Source organism: Schistocerca gregaria, chromosome 2 (genome assembly GCF_023897955.1).
Source record: "Schistocerca gregaria isolate iqSchGreg1 chromosome 2, iqSchGreg1.2, whole genome shotgun sequence".
In the NCBI taxonomy this organism is placed as follows: domain Eukaryota; kingdom Metazoa; phylum Arthropoda; class Insecta; order Orthoptera; family Acrididae; genus Schistocerca; species Schistocerca gregaria.
In genome coordinates, this window is record NC_064921.1 from 174,043,603 (window position 1) to 174,063,654 (window position 20,052).

Consider the following 20,052-nt stretch of genomic DNA (forward strand, 5'->3'; position numbering starts at 1 on the left):
TTCTCCTAGTGCAGCAGCCTTGCACATATTCGCCCATTTTCTTCTTAACTGAAGACGGTAACACACACGCATCACGTCAAAGAACTGGCTACCCGTTGGTCGGAGAATAGGATTAAAAGCTGAGCAAGAATTTTACCTGATAGATTTCCTGTTCCTATTCGAAATTCTTTAATAATGGGCAGTGCTGTAGCTTGTCTACTTTTCCTTGCACGTGTCTTACCAAACGTACACGAGGCACAACAGCTAATTGACGCAGCAGCTACAAAACAATTACAAAAAAAGCAATAGCATGATCTAAACGGAAAAATCAAAAAGAACTCAGTTATCTCCCCAGAAGAAATCGTTATATAAATGGCGCCAGATGACTACGGATTGTTTTTCTCTTGGAAGCGTTCTCCGCTGGCACCTTAACAAGGTCAAGGCAGGCATAATTACATTTCTTTCGCATTCTAGGAGTGCTAACATGATTAATATGCAGTGGCCTGTGTTTATTTCCAGGTCGGTATGTAGTCACGTACGCGCGAACAGCTTAGCGTTGATCTCTTACTAATGGTTTCTAGCAGTTTTTTAAATCTGCCGTGAAAATCACACATATGTTTCTTCCGAAGCCATGACTGACTGAGTTCGTAAACCGTAAGTGGCGTTTGTAACACATAGCGTATGTACGTATGATAGTCTAATGTTGCCTCCGCAGTGGAATTCCCACGCCTGCCAATCGTTAAGACCCTGCCTTTCGCAAGCCACAGCTAGGAATTTCCAGTAAACGAATTACCCTGTTGTGGATTTACTTCACTTCAGTGTAGCACATCAAACCAATCATTCCTTTCGGGATGCTACTAGAATGAATTGCAACGTGCATACCGTAAATAATTTATTTTCAAAAAACACGAAAAGTGCAAGAAATTGCGTAGACATGAAGTGCTCAGTGTCAGATTGTAACCTACATGTAACTTCGAGTTTGGCAGAACATGTATTTGCTTTCTTTAGACCGGAGTCTCCAAACTACGGCCCGCGGGTCGAAACCGGCTCGCCAGGGTCGGCAAACCGGCCCGCGTTTGCTGGCAGGCCATCCCCGGTATCCGGCTCGCCAAATATTTGAGGTGGTACCTATACTGCCAACAATTGAGTTTCGAGGCCTACCGCGACCAATACACCGCGACATTGTCGGACACAATCACGCAACAGAACTATCAAATATATGCTCTGGCTCTGCTACTCGCTACAAGACTACATAACTAAACTTATTGTTGCGCCGCTTGAAATAACAATGCGTTGACATTCTCTACCTCTTCGTCTTGCAGTAGTGTGTTGCTAACAATGATTTTGAGATTTCGTTAACTTTGCAGGACGCATTCGTGAAGAATGTGCAGTGACACACTTTTTTGTCGGTGAAATTCGCCAGAATAAAATACACCAGAATGTCGGTCAGGTACGTCCACCAATCAAAATTATGTAATTAAATAAAAATTGTAGTTCGTTTCAGTGTTAACTATTCCCAAACCTTAGATTTTTGCGATTTCATCTTTCCTTTAGCCTTACATTACGGTAACCATGTAGTGCTAGGGTGCTTTAATCCGACTAGGTAGATTATTGCCCTTATGACTTCGTGGAGGAGTCAATGTGTCCCGCGGACTAAAAAGTTTGGAGACCCCTGCCTTAGACCGTTCTTCCGTCCTGCATGCCCCCCCCCCCCCTCTCGTCGTTACTAGATGGACGTAAGTTGGCTCATAGTGATCAGCGGTGAGAAACGAAATCCTACAGAAAACGTTCAGTGGAGAAAAAAAGGAAGTCAACCATTTACTGTGTTTCCCTATCCACGAAACTAGAGAGTGCATATCACCTATTGAAATATGGGCAGCACTTCTACTACACCGATAATCTGCTGGTTGGGGCGTTGGCCGCTGTACAGATGATGTACGTGGCGTACCTGCAGTTCTCTACCAACACATTGGAAGCAATATGCCGTCCATAAACTACTACAGCTGAAATTACCTCAGTATAACACAAAATACGAGTAAAGATACCTGTTTGCTCACTATGCAGGGACAGAAATTCCTGTCAAGTATTCTTCTGTAAAGATGCACTCCAATGTGTATGGGACTCCACAGAGAGCTAAAGGATCGTCACTCGAGTAAACAGAGTAACAATTCTGTCACAGATAAACGACTTCATGCGCTCCCTGTGTCGAAAGTAACACATCGCAAAATTTAACTGCCAGATTCTCCACTGTGGTCTTGCCAACGGAGTCTGTAGGTCGATCCCTGGAGGGATATGTCTTCGATCGATCCCAGCAGGATAGTGCCCTCGATCAATCCCAGGAGGGAACTGTCCTTTCCATGCCATCCCCGCTCCCTCCTGGGCATGCGTTGTCTACGTCTGTGCTCATGTCACAAATCCCAGCAGCCATTACAAAAGCACTACCTTCCACTACATGGGTCACGAATCTGCCAGTCAGTCACTCAATATCATACTCCTTCAGAAATTTTTTGGAAGTTTCAGTTTCCCCTCCTAACCATTTGCACTCCGCCAATCCAAAACACATCTCTGCTTTTCGGTGGGAAGTGTTACCCCTGTGCTTTCTGTATGAAGATTCGTCAGAGGTCAGCTCGTGACCATCATTTGTAACCCCATGCATTACCTCACACTAAAAGGATGTCTTTTCGCCCTGATCCGCCCCTGACGCTTTTTCTCCATTTACTCTATTCTGAAATTTTTTTTCGGCCCATCAGAGAGCAACCTCGTGCTCGTCTGTCTGTGCTACGGGGCCTCTGCGGCCTCCAGCTTTGTCAACTGCTACCTCTCTCTCAGTGCAGTAAATGTCCACCCCTGCAGAACATGACAAGTCTCTTCCCCGCCCCTATTTAGCCGATAGCAGCAGCAGAGGAATGCACGACCCACTTTACGCTTTTTCTCAGTGCTCAGATCGAAATAACTCCCAGGCATGCAGTACTACAGAAATTGCTAGTAGTGGCTAATAATCCGACCGCGCACTGTAAATAGTGATGTAGTATAAATATAAATCTAGAAGAATATTAAATGTATGGCAGAAAAAGCCTTGCCACTTTAAAAGTTATAACAACTACACAATGCTGTTTTTCTTTCTTGCAGGAAAATCGATGTCCACTACAAGCAAGACAATGAAGAGGGGAAAACTCACATCAGGAATGGTACAGACAACAGGTAGGTCCATAGAAATGAATAAAAAGTAACGAAGAAATCCAGCCTGTTACTCGCTGGATGATTTCAACGCTAGAATGGTTTGCTAATCAGATACTGTTTAGATCGTACCGAAACCCTCCTCTCCTACTTACCCCCAACCCCCCTCACCACAAAAATTCTAATTACCGAACTCCCATTGCCGTTTCGAATATTTATAGTGTATTTTCTTGGCACGTAATACCAAAAGTTAATCTTAGTACCAGCAGAAACTACTGAGCTACTATACAGGAAACACGATTACAGCGCTTGAGGTAACTGGGACACAGCAACGTTGGATTTAAAAGAACATAGATACTTGAGCCAAAGGTGTTCTTGTAGCTTAAGGCATATTCTGAATCTCTGTTATAAAGCATAAAATATCTCGGCTTTTTTCTTCCTTTTGTTTTGAAAGCGATTTCTAGCAACTTGACACATATGCCAGCCCACATCTTCATTCAGTGTTATCCGAAAACTTGTTTCTTCGTGACTCTGCATTAGATCAAGGTATTTGCTCCATTTTACGATGTTGTGTTACGGAATCACAGGTGTTGGAATACATATAATGTGCGAGCCTCTTACGGACATAACATAACCGTGCACTCAGTTACACTTGAAAATGAAGTCCTATGATCATGTGAAGTAGTAATTTAATTCCAAATAAAGTAACAACCTATGCAGGCAAATGGTATTATTCATTCATAAACAAACAACTTTCGGACTTCGCTTTTGTGCGGGTGAATTTTGAGATCATAAGCGACTTGAAACAGACAGTGCATCTAGTCACACTTTCTTGTTACGTTTTGAGGGTCAGTTTGAGGCCACTATAGATACGTTGTTGCCTTCACGCGCCTGCGTCATGTAGTTTGGCTTGGTACGGGCATGATAGCAGTAAAACTTGGATTCGTCGCCTGTATAAATGTTTTTTACATAGCTTGCGAAGTTATTTTGTAGCCAACTGTCCCAGTTTTAAGTCTTCAAAACAGAGGATTAAAACACTATTGAGTCACTGGACATCAGACAGAGAACTCATCGAGCGAGGTGACGCAGTGGTTAGCACACTGGACTCGCATTCGGGAGGACGACAGTTCAATCCCGCGTCCGTCCATCCTGATTTTGGCTTTCCGTGATATCCCTAAATCGCTCCAGGCAAATGGTTCCTTTGAAAGGGCACGGCCGACGATTTCCATCCCTAATCTGATGAGACCGATGACTTCGCTGTTTGGTCTCCTCTCCAGACAATGCATCCAACCCCCCCCCCCCCCCTCCCCCTTCTACGGTCTTGGCAATTTTGCACCAATATAAATTGCCGAGCACCCCTATTACGAATGTGCAATGCCCCACATTGTCAACATGTTCAGAAAATAAGGACACGAATTAATACCAGTTGCTGCGGAAACATTTCATGATAGTTGCCCGGGCAGTGTTGAGTCGTTTACAAGTTCCTCGAGAAACTATTCCACACGCTGGTGTTGATCGCTGAAAGCGACATTTGAAGTTTAGCTAATGCTCCAACTGTTGATCTCCGGCTTATGAAACATTAAACTTTATCTTCCTTTCGAACATATTTTTCGGAAATTTGCAGCACGTGTGTGTGTGTGTGTGTGTGTGTGTGTGTGTGTGTGTGTGTGTGTGTGTGTGTGTGTGCACCTGCATAAAGGGAAACGTGTTTCCTCATCAGAGGCCACGCATCCCATCGTCAGTTATTCACTCACACGCCAGCTGCTTTGCTTTGCTTAGATACAAACACTTCTCGTGTCTATCATATGCCGCAAAGGTCGGGGTCAGAAATTCTTCGCCCCGTCTCTCTTAAAGAATGCTAACAGCCTTTGAACATTGCAACATTCGAGTGCCACTTTATTAAATTATATTAGACTAATTGGCTACATGCAAATATTAGATTGATATTGTAAAAAGCTTTTCCACACTGAGTGTCAAAGTGGGGAGCTTATCTTGTGCTTTCACAACATGAGGCGGTTAGAGGGCATTCGCTGTAAGTGGTGTTGAAGAAGAGCAGCAGATAGCAGCCGCTATAATGGAAGCAGACTGAGAAATTTCAGATATTTTCTGAACAAGGAACCATCGTTCTTAGTGCGAGAAATCCCTCACGGTTAGGCACACAAAATTATGCATGCTGTGTCAACAATATTCCAGCGATTTTGCAAGCCTATATTCTATATACTGTGCTGGGACGCATGAGTCCAACATCAACGTTAACTTTCTTTCCTTCATATAATATGTTACTGTACGTCAAGTAATGCGTAAATGCAATCGTAATATGATGTAAATGAGACTCATTCTGTCTTCAGGCAGAGTGCATGTGTTGTAGTTAGAGTACCAAGGACAGAAATTTCTCGTGATTTGCACCAATAGATTAACGGAGACAGTGATAGCATGCCCTAGGGGTAGGTAACCAGAATAATATTGATTTCACGTACGAAGTTACTGACCTTAACCATCCTCAGAAGAGGCGTAAAAGCTGATGTAGACGTAGAACTGTAAGCGTTTTGTGACGTTAGTTAATGTTATTTCACATTGCGGAAGCAATGCCGCATATAAAAGACTAAACAAGTTCTGCGACAATTCGTTGACGTGGAACGAAACGTTTAACCAATGAGAGGCAAGAACGCTCTCTGCGTAACAAGCGCCATATCGTATTCCGTCGTTGTCAATTGATTCCCATGTTTTATAGGTTTTATGACTGCCGGCGTCTGAATATATGCCATTTGAAGCACCAACACAATGAGAATCTCTCGAAAACGCCTCGTTGTTAGAACGAAGTGTTATAGTAAATTGACAAGGAACATCACATTGGCGATTAAAGAATATCTATATTTGATGATTTTCGTATTATAACATGTATATTATGAAAGTATGCAGTTTCAAGGCAACGGCACATTGAAGATTTATCAGAAAGACGTTCTTCTTGGTACAGTTCGTTAAAATTAAATGTCAATAACATATCGGCGATTAAAACGTTCAGGAGGTCGCAACATGCAAGACAGGTCGCATACTCCGGAAGTTCAGCTTAGTGTGGGCAACAGAGGTGCTCAATTCTGAGATCAGTTACCGTTGCCCTGCTACAACTAACTTCGCTTTTTTGAAAAGGTTCTGGGACTTTCTTGTTAATTTAATGTATGTTCCGTAATACTCGATGTTTCGTAAATATAAGTGCGCTCTGTCTCAGGAGTGACTTTGTTCGATTTTGTGAAAGTGCTAAGGTGGTAAGGAACATGGCCCAACGAACTGCAAGACTGCTTTCTATGTCACTGCCCGATTCGAACGCAATCCAGTTTCTGTTTACTCATCCAAAAAAGTTCTAGATTTTGAGATACCTAATTCTTTTATAAATATTATTTATGGTTGTACAAGTGCACACCAACGCACACTTACATGAGATACACAAAACGTAACAGTGATACTCAAGGTTTTTTTTTATCTACAAGAAGCTTGCCGCAGGATATTTTGCACTTTCGTATTTCAAGTCTAGTATTTCGCAAGTTCTAAAAGTTCTGGTACTGATCATGTTACCTGCCCTTACTGACTGAATACGGAACTTCCCTTTTTGTCTTACAGCATGTTCAAGGATATTGAAGTTCTTACTTATGCACTGGCCGACAATCCCGGCAATGCATGGGCATCCATCTTGTCAATTTCTTATCACAAGCTAAAACACAATGTGAATTGTGTTTGTAGAGCAATATTGAAAAAAAATCATTTCCATGTAATCGTGAAAAAAAGAAAACTTTGAAACTATAAAACAGTTGTGCAAAGAAATATGCACAATGCACAGATGTGTAAGTGCTGTGTCCCTGGCAGTTTCTGTACGCTAGGTGCACCTGCTTCTTGTGTCTACAACGCGATTTTGTAAATGTCTCTGTCACAATGCCTCTTTATAGTTCTATAGATAATCTTTTTCGCCTAAAGCCGTTTGCGCGTCGCGATCGAAAGCTGTCAAAAGTACTGCCAGATGTCAGAAATTTCGTTAAGTTGATTGGACTGCAGAAGTGTCTAAGCAGTAAAGAATAAATGCATTAAAACTTCATGCATGACGCGGCATTTGTTCATGCATTTCAGAGTCTATGACGTCATATCTCTTGAACTGGGTGTCATAAGAACGATATACGAGGATTGTCCAGAAAGTAAGGCACTGCATTTTGTTTATTCAACAATTCTTTATTGAACATAAGAACTACACACACGAAACAATGGTGTTTTATCTATACACACTATTTCTCCACGTAATCTCCATCCCATTCTATGGCCTTCCTCCAGTGCGAAACAAGGGCGTGTGTGCCCTGTCGGTACCAATCCATGTCCTGGTAGCGGAGCCAGTGCTTCAGTGTGTGAATCACCTCCTCATCGTCCTCAAAATGTCTTCCACGAATGGCATTCTTTAATGGCCGAAGCATGTGGAAGTCCGAGGGGGCTAGGTGAGGGCACTCGGGTGTTACAGCCGTGGATGGTCTCCCCGACCGCTGCAAATCGTGGAGCTCCACCGAACCGCCTTCTGATGACCTCACGCTCCGTGCCCAGCGACTAACTGTACTTCTGTCGACTGCAGTTGCTCCACAGACTTTGCACGAGCGTTTGTGAATGTTCCCCACAGTTACTTTCTCTGCAGTGAGAAATTCAATGACGGTACGTTGCTTCTAACGTACATTATCTACAGACGCCATTTTGAGATTAGATTAGATTAGTTTTTCGTTCCATAGATCCGTACTGAGGAGATCCTCGAGGATTTGGAACATGTCACTTTTTTTTTAAGCTGAAATAACAATACTAATAGTATGAGTATACACAATACATCATTTGTTTCTATTAAAAAATTGGTCAATGGAGTAGAAGGAGTTGGCCATTAGTAAGTCTTTCAGGCTTCTTTTAAACTGATCTATATTTTTAACTAAAATTTTTATGTTTGCTGGCAAATTATTGAAGATGAGTGTTCCTGAGTAGTGGACCCCTTTTTGAACTAAAGTAAGTGCTTTTAAGTCCTTGTGCAGATCATTTTTGTTCCTGGTATTGTAGGTATGAACTGAGCTGTTTGTTGGAAAGAGAGATATATTAGTTAGGACAAATTTCATTAAGAAATAAATATACTGAGAGGCAGTAGTTAGTATACCCAGTTCCTTGAAGAGGTTTCTACAGGACGTCCGTGAATTTACTCCACAAGTAATACGTATTATACGCTGTTGGACTCTGAAAACTTTTGTTGGACTTGAAGAGTTGCCCTAAAATATTATACCATATGACATTATGGAGTGAAAGTAGGAAACGTATGCAAGCTTTTTCATTTTTATGTCGCCTATGTCAGCTAACACTCGAATTGCAAATATAGATTTGTTAAGGCGTTTCTGCAATTCTGTGGTGTGCTCCTCCCAACTGAATTTATTATCAAGTTGTAATCCCTGGAATTTAAGACTATCAACTTCTTCTATATGCTCTTCTTCATACTTAATGCATATGCTGGGTGCAAACCTCTTACAGGTTCTGAATTGCATATAGTGAGTCTTTTCGAAGTTTAATGTCAGTGAGTTGGCTTTAAACCATTTATTAATATCCATGAAAATGTCATTAGCAGATCTTTCTAGAACTACACTCGACATACTATTTATTGCAATACTTGTGTCATCTGCAAACAAAACGAACTCTGCTTCTGGCAGTGTTGAAACCGTACTGCAGCTACGCTATATCTGTCAGAAATGACGAAAACTTGGCCCGCTCGCTCTGGAGATTATATATAGGTAACGTTTCGCATTCGTAGCAAGGTTTTCGGCTGAGAAAAAATAATTCGGTGCATTACGTTCTGGGCAACCCTCGTATTTGTATAATTGCGTTGAGCATCATATGTGGATACTGTCTGCGAAATATGTTGCGGATAGTTAGTAGCAAAGAAATAATAAATTTAAACATAATGCACAATGCGGTAGTTTTTCACGCATCTGAGTTTTTATGACGTCAAATCTCCTGGACTATATAGATAGATCGTTCCCACCTGCATCTGCCTGAAGTAAAGGATATGTGTACCACATTTGGTTGCAATCATTCCAGTGGTTTAGGAGGAGATATGAAACACAAACACACACTCACACATACACATTCTTATAATACACTGATGGAAAAAAATCACAACACCAAAAAACAATTAATGTAGAGTAATAAAATTTCAGGAATACATTTGTCTAGGTAACATATTTAGGTGATTACCTCTGCAAGATCACAAGTTAATGTAAGCGCGAGATAAGTCATTGCAAATGTGAAATGCTGGAATATTAATAAGTGGTGTAACCGCTAGAATGTTACATGGAAGCACGCAAAGGTGCAAGCATTGTGTTGTACAGATGTCGAATATCATTTTGTGGGCTGGAGTTCAATGCCTGTTGCACATGGTCGGTCACCGCTGTTTGTGGGTGACGCTGGAGTTCCAGTTCGATGATGTCCCATATGTGCTCGATTGCAGACGTATCTGGTGATCGAGCAGACCAAGGCAACATGTCGACACTCTGTAAACATGTTGGGTTATAACAGCGGCATGTGGGTGATCGTTATACCGTTGGAAAATAACCCCTGAAATGCTTTTCATGCCTGGCAGCACAAAAGATCGAATCACCACACTTACGTACAAATTTGCAGCCAGGGTGCGTGGGATAACCACGAGACTGTTCCTGATATCCTTCGAAATCGCCCCCCGCACCAATACTTCAGGTGTATGTCCAATGTGTCTAGATTGCTGACAAGCTGCTTGCAGGCACTCACCTGGCCTTCTTCAAACCAACACACGGCCGTCACTGGCACCGAGACAGAATTAGCTTTCATCAGAAAACACAACAGACCTCCACCCTGCTCTCCAAAGAGCTCTCGCTTGACACCACTGAAGTCGCAAATGACGGAGATATGGGTTCAGTGGAATACACGCTACAGGGCGTCTGGCTCTGAGCTGTCCTTGAAGCAACCTATTTCTAACAGCTTGCTGTGTCACTGAGGTGCCAACTGCTGCTCAGATTGCTAGTGCAGATGCAGTACCATGCGCTAGAACCACAACCCGAACACAGTAGCCTACCCTCTCGATAGTGCCACATGTCCGTACAGAACCCGATCTGCTCGCGATCGTACTTTCTCGTGACCAACGCTGTCACCAATCATGTGCTGTGGCTACATTCCTGCCAAGTATTTCTGCAGTATCTCAGAAGGGACATCCAGTTTCTCGTAGCCCTATTATGCGACGTCGTTCAAACTTGGTGAGATGTTGATATTGGCGTCTACGTCGCCTTAATGGCATTCTTGACTAACATCAACTCACCACGCCCAATGCCTAAGTTAACCTACGCTCACGACCATTGCAGCACATACGATGGTTGTCCAGAAAGTAGGTTCCGTTCGGTTGCGAAATGGACACCACAGAAGCTTTGCACAGATGTGTTGGGTAGTGTCTTTAGTATGACTGTCGATCGTATCGAGACGCTCTTTTGAGTTGTGAGAGCACTGTGAGCGAGTAAAGGTGCCTAGAACAACGATGTCTCCCGCTAAGTAGGCGGGCCCGCTGAGAGGCTTCGCCTTAGTGAATGCAGTTCACATAACACAACTGCCACGCACTTCCTTCTCCTTGTCAATTCTTAGCCGCACTCTGCAGGGGCAGTGAAGACGCTCCTGCAGCCTTTTCGATAGGAAGTGTTCGATCACCCTCGTCCTGAGTATCATCTCTATTCAAATGAAACGCTGGATACGAAGACAACACTTGGGCGCAGGCTACGCGTTATACGCCAGTGTAGAGAATTATCGGACGCCCCGACAAATGTCTAAGTCTGAGCGGCTACTATGTAGAGAAGTATCTGGAAAGTGTAACTAATTCTTACAAATAAAATGTTTCTGATTTTCACTGTGGTTTTCATTTAGCGACCGATCGGAATTTACTTCCTGGATAACCCTCGTATTTAAGGTGAACGTAATTTGCACCTTCATAGTGGTGCGACGGAGCCAGTCTTATACGACTGGCGCGAAATTTGAACGGACATTATATTTAGATGTAGAAAAACGTCTACCAACTTCCGTTTATATCGCACAACACCTAGGTGTTCCGATTTTTTTTTCCATCAGTGTATCGCACGTCATGCTCACTGGTCACCTGCGGGCAATGCAATGTTCCACTGCACATTCTCACAATATTTACTTTTAACCCGTCAGCGGCGCTACAGTATTGCTGTTTTATCTGCTGCTCCTTAAACTGGACTATCTGACCTGTTCCGGTTTAAAAGCCCACCTCTACGGAATGTTCCATACGAGATTGTGTCGGTTGTGCCGAGTGGAACTTGTTCCAAGATGGAAAATGTTGACATTTCTCTGGAGCCCAAGAAACTGAGGTAAATTTTCGTCTTCACATTCGATATCTTTGCAAGCTCACAACCAAACTGTCACATCACATTCCACCCTAACCAAGACCCCGCACTAAGCTACAGATCGGTGTCAATACAACAGGTCTTTTTCTTTCACATTCTCTAACTTCACCAACTCACACCCAAACTATCACTTTCAAACCTAACCTAGATCTCGTCTAGGTTACGTGCCTGTCTGTCACAACCACCAGGTTTTTTGCTGTGATGGTATGTAGGAATCTGATTTGTGCTGCGATTCATCTCTGCGTTCCATCACCCGTACAAATGGTTATGAGCCAGCCGTCGTTTTGTAAAACTTTCCTTGCAGTTATATTCTGCAGTGCCGTTCCAGCGTTCTACATATTTTTATGACCACATTATCCATTCAATATCTAATCGAATCTTTCAGTCTGAATGCCACGGTCTTTGCAGTTGCCATCGCGATTTGGTAATTAAACTTTCCAGGAACTTTGGTTAGCAGGTGAACATATCTACAGATCGTCTTGCAAGGTAGCTAAAATTTCCTCGATGTCTTCGAAGAAGGGGTTTATCCACTGTCTTAGCTGAATCCCAGCAGATATTTCTGCTTTTCCTTATTGTCGTTATAGGTATAAAGTGAATAATACGAGTGACACCTGCAGCATTATCTAAACGCTTGATTTATTATAATTTAGATTACTGACATCGACAATATTGTTGCCGGATAGAAGAGTGGTGAATCTATACATAATTTATGTAACTTCCGTGGAACGGCTTGGAAAGTCCTTTTCAGAAAGTATTTCCCACAGCTTTTGTCTAACAACTGAATCGAAAGATTTTGTATGAAATCAGTGAATATAATTTGCATTTTCGAATTATATCCTCGGGGTTTCTCGGCTATCTGCCACAAGACTGAATACTGTACCCATACATGTACGATCAATGCGAAATCCAAATTTGTCTTCGTTCATGAAGACAACTGTAATTTTTTCATTCGTACTGTTTATACTGTATTTCTTATTTTGGTTTCGAACGATAAGACAGCTTGGTATCACAGGTCTCAGCACCAGTATAAGATTAGGCAAGAAGAATTTTAATTGATCGGCTACAAACAGTGACTCATGACTGTACTAAAACGTGGCAAAAAGATTTGTTCTGGATATCTCTTTGAAACGCTTCAGGTAAGAGGCATGTAAGGGATACAGAAGTAAATTAATTCTGAAATGGACACTTAGCCGTCGCATCCTATGTTTCTGATTAGGCTGAATAAATAAATGATCGATACAATTTAACGCATCGTTCATAACAAGGATTATCAGAGGTTTACCACCTGCACTGAATGAACATTAATTGGATAAGGAATGGACTTTTAACAAGATGAAAAAAGGGTTCACGTATTCACCTGAATTTATTTATGTAATCCAATGAAAATCTAAACTTGGAAGCGACGATGGGCGTCTCAACTACAATTCTTTCGAATACTAGCAGGATTACTTGACCCCTGTACTATTTTGTTTGGTAATATGAATTGAAACTAACAAGGTCAGTAACATTTCGCTAACTAAAGACCAAAAATCCACATGAATTTTGCGATAGCGCTCCTCATGCGGACCCCGTATGCCGTACTGCAAAATTACTGTTTTATTCATGATTCACACGTGATACAGGGCATATGTCAATTATTTTAATACTGAAGTACAACGCCAGTTGATTGAGATAGGTATTGATTATTTACTAACTGTTACGATTAGCACAGTAGTCATATGGCGATACCGTACACACACTTTTGAGCTCTTGCAGAATATTAGACTACAATAATTGAAAATGGCAATAAATTGTCAATAAATTACCTCAAGCAAATACTGCTTCGTTTTCAATTCTGCAATGTTTCGTGAACATAATGGGAAAAAGCAATAAGTCCAAAAATGCAAGAATTTAGTTATTAGGGTATTATTTTTTAATTAGTGGTTCCTATCTGCATGGAATGTGCAATGAATCCTGTAAGTTCTACTACATCTACATCTCAGCATGTCTCGTGAAAAATTCTGGGAATTTCACGTTCCAAAATATTTTTCAGACAGAACGAAACTTTTTACTTCATGTATCTTAAATGATGATGATACTCGAGTTAAAGACTATGCCCAGATTTTCCAACTTCAGAGCTGCTCTGTGTCGCAAGTAAATCAAGGAGAAAAGAACAAATTTTCTTTGCAAGAGAAGTATATGCCACCTAATTTTTTTATGTATTTCATAACTGACAAATAGCAATCAGTAGTACGTTAAATTTTTTTACTGTGTGACGGGCTTTGGAAGCGTAGTGACACTTAGCATCTCTCTGTGAGGTTACCTGACAGTTTTCTTTAATTGTAAGTGGTATATATCGAAATTAAATTTACTTACCGATTTTCGCCTTACTTTGTGTCCACTGATGATCATTACACATCCTAAAGACCTGAGAATGTAATTACAGAGAAAATTTATATTTTAGGCAACTAATTGTTTGTAAAATTGCAAGACGAATATGTTTAGCTGTATAACATCGTAACATCGTTTTCAACAATGAGGAAAACAGTTTTTAATTGTTGAAAACTGCTACCAATAATAGTATTATTATATCTGAGCGATTTTTGCTATGGGAAGATTGGTTTTAGTGTTTCATATTGGGTGATTTGCTACTCATGTTCAGACCTGGTACTTTTCCATATTGGGTTAGCAATTTAAATATGACTCTAAAATATTTATTAGTGCAAGATAGTAGAATATGACAGTTACTGCCTACCTAACAGGTAAAACCAATAACCTGAAAACCGAGAGACAAGTTTGCGAACTAGATGGTAAAGAAATACACTATATGGTAACGTTATTTCACCAAGGCAGTTATTAGCTTTGTAAAGAGTGTGGATGAACTGAAGATTGAGGAAAGAAAATATATATACGAGGGTTGACTGAAAAGTAATGCCTCCACCTTCGTAACTCTTCAACAGTTGGCAACATTGGTATGCAGCAGGTACTGGCTTGTTCCGTAGCCTCTTCTCAACAGCTCCAGTTGTCCTTAGCATTGGACGGTTGTGTTGTTACAGTGTGAAGTATGGAACCCTACGCAGACGGTCAGCCAGTGCGATTTAAGCAACGTGCAGTCATTGAATTCTATACAGCAGAAGGTGTCGCCCCAAAGGAGATTCATCAGAAAATGAAAGCAGTTTATGATCATTGTGTTGATTACTGTGCGTCGTTGGGCGAGTAAGTTTAAAGCTGTTGAGGCGCTAACATCTGACCTGCGTGACAAACAAAGAGTTGGACGGCCTGTGACAAAACCACCGAGTTTCATAAGCAGAATGTTGACAGATTGATTCAGGATGATCGTCGTATCACTCAAACAGAAATTGCAAGCACAATCGGCATCTCACAAGAACGTGTGGGTCACATTATTGCTTTGCTTGGCTATCGGAAGATTGCACGATGGGTACCCCGGATGCTAACTCCTGAAATGAAAAAGCACAGACTTGAAATTTGCCAGGAACTCCTCTTGCGTTACGAGAATGAAGGTGACGCCTTTCTCCATTCAATTGTGACAGGAGATGAAACGTGAGTACACCATTACGACCCGAAGACGAAACGTCAGTCTATGGAATATCGACACGAAGACTCACCCCAGAAAAAGAAATTCCAGACGCTGCCCTCAGCTGGAAAAATTATGGCCACAGTGTTCTGGGACGCAGATGGTGCTACCCATGTTGATTTCCTTGATCGTGGAGCAACAATAAACTCAGAGCGTTGCATCACAAAACTGCGAACTCTGAAACGACGGCTAACAAGGGTCCGAAAGGAAAAGGGAAATGTTTTCCTGCAGAATGACAATGCCATACCGCACACTTCCTCAATGCCATCACAGCAGAACTTAAGAGACTGAATCTCAACATCGTACAGCATCCTCCATACAGTCCAGATTTAGCACCGTCTGACTTCCATGTGTTCCCGATAATGAAAGACGATCTGTGAGAACATCATTATGCTTCTGATGAAAAGGTTGAGAGAACTGAAAGACTGTGGTTGCGGAAACAGAGTGTCTACTTCTTCCGTGACGGCTTCAGAAAACTTGTCCATCGTTGGCAGAAATGTATCCAATTGGTTGATGATTATGTGGGAAAGTGAATATTGGTAATTAAAGATCACATTCTAAGGATTATTTCTGCGTTTGATTTATTAAAATATTCCCATCCAAACCCAACTAACGAAGATGGAGGCCTTACCTTTCAACTCTCGTACTTACCATCCCGTCTGCGGCGTTGTTGAGAAAGGGGAACCACAATCTCGGACTGGAGAAGAATGGGCAGAAAATTGACCATGGCCTATTCAAAGGAACCATCCTGATATTCGGCTTGATCGATAGAAGGAAAGCACGAAAAATCCAAATTATTTGGCTGGACGGGGATTGAACCTTATGTCGCCTAAAAGCGAGTGCACCATCTCGCTAGGTTAGAAATGGTCAACTTCGGCTTCTTTCTAATGTGTATTCCTTGACAATGTAGCTGCGTCACGCCAACCCCCCCCCCCTCCCCCTCCCTGGGTTGGCTCCATTACTTTAGAAATACTCATCTTGAGATAATTTATCTCTATGGAAGCTTATTGTTTGCATCCGCATTTGCTGGAGCAATAAATGTGTCTTGAAAATTTTGCTTGCAACGAAGTACCGCAAGGTACGAGGGGCCCTCTGACGGTCACGTTACTCCAACCACTTTCCGCCTGTGCGCAATTCTAGAGTTAGCGCTAAGAGAGGGCGCTGATTATGTGCAGAACTATATTTCCTTTCATTTGTGGCTCCTTTAGCGATTTGTTTTATGTTGTTCATATTACTCGGTGCAATATCAACGGTGTTTGATATTTATGTCATTGCCTAGAATATTGGCACTAGAGCATATGTCAACCACTGTTTTTTTAACTCTTCGTCTTTTTAACAATATTAATTTTGTCGTGTTCTTCTTTTTATTGCTTTTTATTACTATAACACTTTTTATACTTTATAAGCTTATTAAAGGCTTTAACTATTGCATCCCCCTTTTATTTTCGCTGTTTCAATTAATTATTGAAAACTAGTGTATGCTGACATTAGCGATATGTGGTCAACTTACTACACAAGCATCTTGTGGCTACTGTACGGCAGCTTGTTTCAAACAGTAGTTTTACTGACAACATGACTCGTGCATGTAATGTGATTTATATGTATTTGACGATGCTGGTGCTGATACCGCATTTAACAGTTGACCTTGCCACTATGGCTGCAGTTTGTTAGGACTTTGTTTTTATGAGAAAGGTATGCCTCTTCACATTTAAAGCGCACAAATGTAAATTTTGTCAGTACTACTTTTCAATATGCTCTATGTATTGTTCTTAAGCTATATACAATTTGCGAGTGTATTTATATTTTCCCCATTTTTGCTGCATATCTGGTGATGATCATTAAAGACCGAAACCGGTAATCTGTTAAACAGGAAAGATTGTGAGCATAGACGTAAATTAAAGGAAACTTAAAAGAAAAGTAGTGGAGCTGCGAAACAAATTTTTTATTTTGTGGAAACTCACTGGAGCATCGAATCCATAAAGCAAACTCACATAACTGAATGACAAGGTATGGTTTCCCCACAATGCGCACACTTCCCACTGACGGTACGTCAGTCACTTCCAAAAGCACTCTCCAACAAGCGTTTCCATACGTTACAGCGTCAACTGCTGTTTCATTCTAGGTACTAGCGGCACTTAGCTCTCGGACGTTTGTTTCAGAGTAAAACTGGTTGTGACAGTGTTTTCCAAGTGTCCACTGACCCACAGGGCTGGGAGCGACAGTCAGTGGTTCCCCTCAGAGGCAGTTATCTTTTCAAAACGCTTCGTCAGCGTCCAGTGCGCGAGACCAGTGTGTGGTCTCTCTCAGACGGCAGCTGCGGGTTTCCCGACCTCGGCTGCACTGCAGCCACTTCTCCGAAGCCCTAAATAGCTGGCCGCCTGAGGTCTGTCCTTGCAGCCTCCAAGAGCATGACGATGACACATCGATTCCGGAACGTCTCTGACGTACACATTCCCAACTCAGCTTTAGAAAGCATCACTAGTACGAAACACAGATCGGCAGTTTCACACATGAATCATGCCTACAGGCCAAGAGACAGTTTATTTAAAACTACTGTTTGCGAAACCATCGAAGCTGCAAAGAGAAATCTTATCCTTTATCCCTCAGTGGTGTTTCCTCGTCGGTACGCCATATCTCCCGTATTTCTTAATCAAAATGAATGACTGAGATATAAATACCAATATTTTGCGCACCACTAATGACGAAAAATACACAGTTCGTTTAAAGTTATTGTTTTCGTTAAGAACTTTATTTTGAAAACATTCTTATAAAACCAAGATAGGAGGTTCCATCTATTGATCGTCTGTTTAACTAACATCCACGATAGCGGTTAGACTTGTTTCTCTAAGCAAGAGTTGTGAACTGCGCAAATAAATTGGATTATATCAATGTTTATCATCACACGTAAGTACCGTTTCTTTAACAGCTTAGTTTATTTAACTTCTAATTCGTCATTACTTTACAAAAAATGGTTGAAATAGCTCCGAGCACTGTGGGATTTAACTTCTGGAAACGCTGTAAAGTAATGAAGAATTAAGTTATAAACATGAATATGAAGATTAATGGCACTGTGGTTAGGAGAAATCTAACGCAAAGTAGCAAACGCTGCAAAGTAATGCCGGCCGGAGTGGCCGAGCGGTTCTAGGCTTACAGCCTGGAACCGCGTGACCGCTACGGTCGCAGCTTCGAATCCTGCCTCCGGCATGGATGTGTGTGATGTCCTTAGGTTAGTTAGGTTTAAGTAATTCTAAGTCTAAGTGACTGATGACCTCAGATGTTAAGTCCCATAGAGCTCAGAGCAATTTCAACCATTTTTTGTAAAGTAATGACGAATTAGAAGTTAAATAAACTAAGTGTTAAAGAAACAGTACTTACCTGTGATGATAAACACTGATATAATTCAGTTTATTTGCGCAGTACACAACTCTTGCTTAGAGAAACAAATCTAACCACTGTCGTGGATGTTAGTTAAATAGATGGTCATTAGATGGAACCTCCTATCTTGGTTTTATAAAAATGTTTTCAAGATAAAGATCTTAACTAAAACAATAACTTTAAACTAACTGTGTGTTTTTCGTCATTAGTGGTGAACAAAATATTGGAAATTATATCTCAGTCATTCATTTTGACTAAGAAATACGGGAGGTATGGCGTACCGACAAGGAAACACCACTGAGGAATAAAGAATATGATTTCTCTTTGCAAAAAAAAATGGTTCAAATGGCTCTGAGCACTATGGGACTTAACTTCTGAGGCCATCAGTCCCCAGAACTCAGAACTACTTAAACCTAAGTAACCTAAGGACACCACACACATCAATGCCTGAGGCTGTAGCGCCTAGAACCGCTCGTCCACTCCGGCCGGCATTACTTTACAGCGTTTGCTACTTTACGTTACATTTCTCCTAACCACAGTGTCGTTAATCTACATGTTCATGTTTGTAAATTAATTCTTCATTACTTTACAGCATTTCCAACAGTACGTTTCACTTATCACCTAAATACAATTAATCTGCATGAAAATTCCTAAGGACTGCTACCGTAATTAAGATCGTTTTATTACCACCATATTCAATGCCACAGAAATCAAAGAACAAAATGTTTCGCAGATCTATTCAACGGCGATTCTATGTCCAAAAAAATGATGATTGTACAACAGTTAGTTAATGAATGTATCATTTCCAATTTGCTATCTGAGGAGGCAGTGGTTTAAACCTGAAATCTGATTCCGTTCAACTAAATAAACCACCTTCAATTGTACCCTGCACAATTTTTGAATAATCCGTCCAGTTTAACACTCCATTAATTGTTTTCAAAGAAAAATTATATTATTATGTTAATTTGAAACGGTATTCTGGCATTAGTTAATGTTGTAAGATTAGCGGTAAATCACTGAGGCGGGTGCATCATCACTGCTAAATTCATTGACTCCGGTAGAGCTGTGCTCAGACACCGCAATTCTTGGCAGTCCAAATGATAAGTCAACAATTCCCACTAAGAGTAGCTTTCGCTACGACGGTTAGTAAAGTGTAAGGTCAAACGTTTCAAATGGCACGCTGTATTTACTAGAACCCGTTTTTCATTTTTTTTTTTTTTTTTTTTTTTTTTGCATGAGCAGTTACACTTCGAATTTTCACGAATTCCGAAATTCAGTGATATTTATGTTTATGGCGAATACTAATGCAGCCTAAAAATAAACTATGATCACACTATAGCTGTTAACATTCTTTTCAACGAAATTTTGTAAGACAAAAGAAGTTTAAAAAATAGAATCAAGATGACAGAGACAATATCTGCTTTCTATTACTTTCGCAATTAACCATATTGTACATAATGATGTTGATGTTTAAAATGTGACTAATATTTGTTACAAGGATTCCAAATATAATAT

At 41.1% G+C, this 20,052-nt stretch overlaps 1 protein-coding gene across 1 annotated transcript in view; it reads left to right on the top strand.

The window, feature by feature from the left end:
• LOC126336622 (zinc transporter 2) overlaps positions 1–20,052 on the top strand; it is a 627,171-nt gene that overhangs the window by 180,476 nt on the left and 426,643 nt on the right. Inside the window, exon 2 of the mRNA XM_050000502.1 lies at positions 3,109–3,180. Coding sequence (XP_049856459.1) covers positions 3,109–3,180 — 72 coding nt within the window. The remainder of the gene's footprint in view (positions 1–3,108; positions 3,181–20,052) is intronic.